The sequence below is a fragment of the Antedon bifida genome, chromosome 3 (assembly GCF_963402885.1).
Source record: "Antedon bifida chromosome 3, ecAntBifi1.1, whole genome shotgun sequence".
Taxonomy (NCBI): Eukaryota; Metazoa; Echinodermata; class Crinoidea; order Comatulida; family Antedonidae; genus Antedon; species Antedon bifida.
In genome coordinates, this window is record NC_136228.1 from 7,354,444 (window position 1) to 7,361,260 (window position 6,817).

The 6,817-nt window shown below is 34.6% G+C and overlaps 1 protein-coding gene across 2 annotated transcripts; it reads left to right on the plus strand.

The window, feature by feature from the left end:
• The first annotated feature begins 425 nt into the window (after positions 1-425).
• Positions 426-4,402, plus strand: LOC144837454 (small ribosomal subunit protein mS40-like). 2 transcript variants are annotated; one of them, XM_078692572.1, is made up of 7 exons: positions 426-542; positions 1,297-1,542; positions 1,932-1,952; positions 2,302-2,382; positions 2,798-2,924; positions 3,298-3,416; positions 4,151-4,163. In XM_078692572.1, the coding sequence occupies exons 1-6, from the start codon at positions 450-452 to the stop codon at positions 3,393-3,395; spliced, it is 666 nt and encodes a 221-aa protein (XP_078548698.1). In that variant the 5' UTR covers positions 426-449; the 3' UTR covers positions 3,396-3,416; positions 4,151-4,163. The 2 variants fall into 2 exon arrangements, with proteins under 2 accessions (XP_078548698.1, XP_078548697.1); XM_078692571.1 differs by having other exon boundaries at positions 3,298-4,402.
• The last annotated feature ends 2,415 nt before the right edge of the window (positions 4,403-6,817 follow it).

Here is a 6,817-nt window from a genome sequence, read left to right on the forward strand (position 1 = left end):
GCTATGATAAACAATAACACAAAACAATAAAGATAATAAATAATCAAAATAGCCTTATTAATGGTCTTAGACCACTTACCAATGAACAGTGGATGAGAGCTAAAAAATAGATAAAAATAGTCATCAAATCAATCAAACTAGATATGAGAAATATCCACCGTTGGAAGAAATAAAACTAATTAATACTTTGTAGAATCTGAAACATTATATAGGCCTACATATTTTTTTAAAGCAAATGGTTTGCCGGTACTCAACTGTATTTTTATCCAGTTTTAATTTATGCACAGAAAAAGAGTTTTCACACGATATAAAAGGAGCAGTTCGAAACTGAATTGGCGGACACAATTTTCTTTGATTTCGATTAATTCGGTCCAACTTTTCAAAATGTGGCGCCACCTGTGTTTTGAACGCTCTTTTAAATATTTTTTTGGCCGTCTGATTTATTCAAAATGGCAGCCTCTATGAGGACGGTGTGTCGAAGATTTATTTTGCAAAACATTGCAAAAAGCAGAGTTGTTCTGGCCTATAATCCTAATACTAAGGTAATAAATGTGATTTTGAATAGGCCTATTTCTATTTTTTTTAGTCTTTGTAACAGCCAAATAAACCATATGTGAAAATTAGCTATCTAGGCCTAGGCCTACCTACTAGGCCTAGCCCTAGGCCTATTATACGGCTAAACGAGCCGAGCGAGGTGCACACATGTGAATGTCTGCATGCGGGCGTGTTAGTAACTTAGTGCGAGCATATTAACCAGGGAAAGGAATGTCAGACGAGTGGGCCTAACTATCAGTACTGTATTCGGTCATACTTACATGCGACCGGTAACGCCCGGTGGTAGGGTTATAAATATATGATATAAAACGTTCACAAGATCCCACAATGGAATGGGTGTTACAGATTATCATCATGTTTGATGTTAAATAGATGTAGGCCTAACTATAATATTTTTGTTGTTATTATGCAAAAATTTACAATACTGCTGTTAATATAAAGAATATACATACTAGGCCTAGTCTAGCCTATATGCTTACAGTATTTTAGGGCCTAGGATAGGCCTAAGCTACAATTAAATTTAATAAATACAAACTACAGGACAGGGCACAATCAGGTTTGTTGTTGATGTGTTATGATGGAAAAAAGTCTAACAATATTTGAAACTTTATCTTATAAAATAACCTTCTTTGATCGTCGTGGTACCGAGCATAAATTAGTATATGACCCGGCCTAAAGTTTCTCGTGTTTATATTAAATAATTAAAACCTAATATATCTTTTTCCTCATTTACAATTACAGATACTCCGAAAAGAAGTAACCAGTGGTATTTACACTATTAGGTCTATCAATACATCTACAACATTTCGTAATGAAGAGCATTTAGAAGATGATGATGAAGTAACTGAAGAAAAAGTAGAGGCTAAACCAGTTGATTTAGAGACTGCCATCGGGTACATAGGAAGTGAGGAATACCTAGAGAAGTATGGCAACAAGCCAGTGTTTTCAAATTATAGACGTAATTTTAAGGGTGGAGTTCCACCAAATGTAAGTACATTTTATGCACATGTCAATTGTATGACCCACTATACAACCCCTGTGAGAGGTGCGTCATTTGTCAAATGTGCGTCATATCTTATGAATACCATGACAAACCCCATAATGCACTGTGACCATGTTGTTTATTATAATAATGGTGGGTGGTAAAGTGATGGACATTGACACACTATTGTTCATTGATCTGACGTACCATCTAGGATTTTTTTACGCACCCTTGCATCAATAATTATTTGTAAATGATGCATCCAATTGACAAGTGCATTATTCTTTATCTTTTCATTTAATACAATTATTAACTAAATTTTGGTTCTGGCCACACAAACAGTATGTTATATTATATATTTGACTAAACTAGTGATGTTTCTTTTTTTTTACAGAAAACAAGAAAAATGTGCATAGTAAGTGTATGGTTTTTTTGTAACATTACAGCAGTCTGTTTGGTCCTCCTGTGATCCCTCCACTTTAGGTCTCCAAATCACTCATGGCGAAATGTTTTTAATCTGCCACTGTATCCATCACTAGTGTATAACCATAGAAAAAGAATCTTTGTGTTAAAAGTAAATTTCAATTTCATATGCAAACTCTGAATCCCGAAGTACAATTGCACCGATTATTATGTTTTAAATAACATAATATAAAACTGACTGCAAATAATGAGTTTTAATCCTTTAAAAACACAATTCCAGTTAACCATACATATTGCAGACTACTAAAATATATGTAAATTTGTTATTTAAATCAATTTAGAGAGGAAAGGGGGACACATACAGAGTAGCTGGCAACCCATGCCCACTATGCAGAGATGATCAGCTTTTGTTGCATCACAAAGTAAGGAATTTAGTTTATTTATATGTAAGCCTTACATTCTAATGTTATTTAGACAGTAGTACCCCTCTTGGAACACTTCTATTTCTTCCTATTAATGTATTTTACCCCGAAATCATGAAAAATAAAGATTTATAAAATCAGACTTTGAATAGGCCATTTTACAGTTTACAGATAAAGTTATTCAATTCCATAGAAGAGAAAAAATGAACACAAATGTTTTTTTTTTTTTGATCCAATTTTTTTCAGGGGGACAATACATCTTTAAGGGGACATTTTCTAGTGAGACAAATAAAAGCCTATTTATAGGCCTATGTTATAATACTGTTTAAAAACTATTAAAAATGTAGATTTCAAAAACGCGATAATATATAAATAATAAATAATATGAATAATTATTTGATTTTTTTTTACTTAGAATGTGAAATTGCTTGAACAATTTGTATGTCCACACTCACTAGAAATATATAGTTGGTATAGAACCAGTATTTGCCAAATGAGGTACAAACAGTTAGTGAAAGCAGTTGAAGAAGCTAGAGCTATCGGTAAGTATATGATGGTTGTACCGAAAATACAACCTGGTATCCATTTGGTGCCGGTAATCGTATGATGACTGTATGATGGTTGGAGAGAAGTTGGTAGAAGTGTGGTTGTGGTAGCTTGTTGATTTTTGGTACAGACTATATAACCAGCTTTAAAGCAGGCTGATCTATTTGGTAATTGTATTTGGTAACTGTACCATGATGGTTGTGGTGGTGGTGTACAGTAGTAGTTGTGGGGTATGGTTGAATGTTGGTATAAACATGTGAAGATACATTTGGTACTTTGGTACCCTAGAAGTAAATGTGTTGGTAGTTGTGGTTTTGTTAGTTATGGTAATCATCCAATTATATATAATATATATCTTGTATTTTGCAGGTTTGATGCCAAATCCAATACCAATCTTTGTGAAATATGATTACAAAGACTATTACACAGATCATCCTGGAGTAAGGAAAGAAACGACGACATCATGACAGATCAACTGGTCATGAGGAGTGAGTGTTGGTTCTACTATGCATTTCATTTTCAGTGTTAACACATATGGTACTGTCTGAACATGGCAGTAGCTTATTGTACACAATTACACATTTTACTGTCTGAACATGACAGTAGCTTATTGCACACAATTACACATTTTACTGTCTGAACATGGCAGTAGCTTATTGTACACATTTACAAATTTTACTGTCTGAACATGACAGTAGCTTATTGTAAACAATTACACATTTTACTGTCTGAACATAGCAGTAGCTTATTGTAAACAATTGCACATTTTACTGTCTGAACATGGCAGTAGCTTATTGTAAACAATTGCACATTTTACTGTCTGAACATGGCAGTAGCTTATTGTACACAATTGCACATTTTACTGTCTGAACATGGCAGTAGCTTATTGTACACAATTGACAATTACATATTTCACTGCCTGAACGTGGCAGTGCATTAGCGTAAATGCCAGCTTTCAACCTACATATTTATGGAGGCTTTTTGGTAGCTTACCTTACACAATTACACATTTTACTGTGTGAACATTGTAGTGTATTAACAACAGATCAGGTCAGTTATATGTCCTTGCATGTGTTGCCTGGACCAATAACAACTGCAGAATTTCATTAAACAGTGGTGTACAAACAAAAACTGTTTTTTGTTTACTACTGTTCTGGATTTATTTGAATTCCAGGACATTTCTATAAGAGCCCCCTCAATGTATTACAACACGGTGTTTTAGTTTGTGGTGCTAGAAAACACTTCATCGAGGAAAAATTCCAAACGTAACTAGACGTTAGTAGAAACTGCTATATTTCACATTCACATCAGAGCGAGAGCGAAAATGATATTCGAAGGACTTTAGTAACATATACACGGTTCTATTAATCAGTGTAGATCAACCCTCCATACCTAGATGCGTTCAGTTATAACGCTAAGCATGAAATTGCATATGTATATATATCTATAATAGTAAGCATGTCCAAGTTGAAAATAAACGTATTAAACTATGTAATGTTTTATTATTTTACTATGCTTTTGCAAGCTGACTACGAATCAACCGAGCGTAACATAACGTCGACGTCCGTGCCCCCATTTTCGGAATATTTATTTTTTGCTAGTGCTTCCTATGTCGTCATTGATAACGACGATGTTCTCGATTTAACCAACGATGTTTATTTACGACGTCGTTGATTTAACGCAAGAACGACGTCGTTGATTTAACGCAAGAACGACGTTGTTGATTTAACGCAAAACGACGTCGTTGATTAAACGCAAGAACGACGTCGTTAATTTAACGCAAGAACGACGTCGTTCAATTAACGCAAGAACGACGTCGTTCATTTAAGCAAGAACAACGTCGTTCATTTAAGCAAGAACAACGTCGTTGATTTAAGCAAGAACGACGTCGGTCATTTAACTCAAGAACGATGAACGCAAGAACGACGTCGTTGATTTAACGCAAGAACGACATTTTTGATTTAACACAAGAACGATGTCGTTCATTTAACTCAAGAACGATGTCGTTCATTTAACTCAAGAACGACGTCGTTCATTTAATGCAAGAACGACGAACCCAAGAATGACGTCGTTCATATAAAAAACAACGTCGTTGATTTAATACAAGAACGACGTCATTGATTTAACGCAAGAACGACGACTTTCTTGATTGTACTCAGGAAGGGTGACGTTTTGAATTTAACGTTGCAACAAGGGTAACATTTTTATTTTAATAAACGTTTTTGATTAAACCAGGGAAGAGTGTTCCCGGATTTAACGAAGGAATGATAAAAAGAATGATACTATACCTGACGTTGATGTTTTTGAGGTGATGACTTCTTGATTCAAATATTCATATTTGTAAGAATATTGTTTTTAGTTGATACTATTTAAAAGTATTTTCTTGAAGAGTGTCCTCATAAATATAGCTTAAAATAGTTTATTGCATGTCCACCCTTCCTTTTACCGTGAACGAAAACTAGATTTACATCGAGTTATTTGTTTTCATTTTACCTGAACTCCGTGTACTCCGAATGATTTATATAAAAACACTGTCAAAATAACAACAGCAAAAGTTTGTAAAGTAATCATTCATGTTGAATGCGAAAGGAAGATCCCAGTTGAGATGATACTCGTCTAGTTATGTGTTAGCCTTCAAAGGTCTTGACTTGTTTTTGTTGCTCCGTTTATTTCTTTTGTCACACTGATATCAATATATCACGACTAACTGTCTTACCGAGTCGTTCTATTTCCGTTTCCGAGATTTTATTTATATTTTGTTTTGCTGAGTTTGTTTCCTTTCCACTGGCCTTTGTTTGATGCTGTTTATTGAAGGTACACTGTATTATTTTAGTAAAATTGTACATTGCGTGCGGTAGCGAATTAAATCATTGTGTTTAAATGATAGATGTTGTTACCCGTCCATTTTACAGTATATTAGGCGTGTAGGTCTATTATAATTATCTCCGGTCAGGATTTTCAAAAGAGAGTGGTGGTAGTGCTTCCTGTTGTCATGGACGAAACAAATGAGCATTTTAATTTATTGTACCCCTTTATACACCTGGGTGGAGAGAGGCAAACGTAAGTAAAATATCTTGCCTAAAGATACAAGTAATGCAGCGATTCGAACCTCGATCTCCAACGTACAACACACTGCGCCACACGCCCTCACTAAGTACGATCGATCCCACCAAATCACAATTCACCAAACGTAACTATCCCAGTAGAAATTCGTACATATGTTGGGGACCCCTTAGTGAAAGTTAGCCGAACTAATTCCTATAACTAAACCTAACCCTCTAAATAATCGCTTTTTCATTATAGAGAAAAAAGAAGAAATCATGGGATTCGAACCCTATACATCGTCATTGACAACGTAAAACGGTTGCATTAGCGAATTCTTACGTCAACCTTATGGCTATAAGGTTTATTTTGTGACGTTTTATGAGGGGTCCCCATCTTTAAATGCACGAAAAGAAATATCGCATCCCAGTACAGTACAAACATGTCTCTGGTACCGTCCATTAATCCCCAATAGCTACCATCGACGTCATTATTTCATTATTACCACAACCGCATGGAAACACAGCAGTCGAAGTGTTGCATGTTGCATGTTGCAAGTACAAGACAATTGTATCTTGTATCAGTAATCGGACGGTACAGTAGTAAAACAAACACGAATTCATCTTAGTAGTTTTTAGTTTATTCCATTGTCACACAACGACCATTTTTTGTTGGTCAACACAGAAAATGTAGAGAAAAGTAAAACAGAGTTAAATATTACATAAACAATTTACAAGTATACATAGTCATCTAAATCTAATATATTTATTGCTTAATATTTTACAATTATAATCTAAATGCTTATATCGACGCCTTTTACAAATATTTTATAGATTTACGTTGATAG

What these genes read in the sequence shown, in the direction of transcription:
- LOC144837454 (XM_078692571.1), top strand. Translation starts at nt 450, where the DNA reads ATGGCAGCCTCTATGAGGACGGTGTGTCGAAGATTTATTTTGCAAAAC. An exon ending in AAACAAGAAAAATGTGCATA is followed by an intron (nt 1,953 to 2,301) that starts GTAAGTGTATGG and finishes AAATCAATTTAG; the next exon opens with AGAGGAAAGGGGGACACATA. An exon ending in TGAAGAAGCTAGAGCTATCG is followed by an intron (nt 2,925 to 3,297) that starts GTAAGTATATGA and finishes TGTATTTTGCAG; the next exon opens with GTTTGATGCCAAATCCAATA.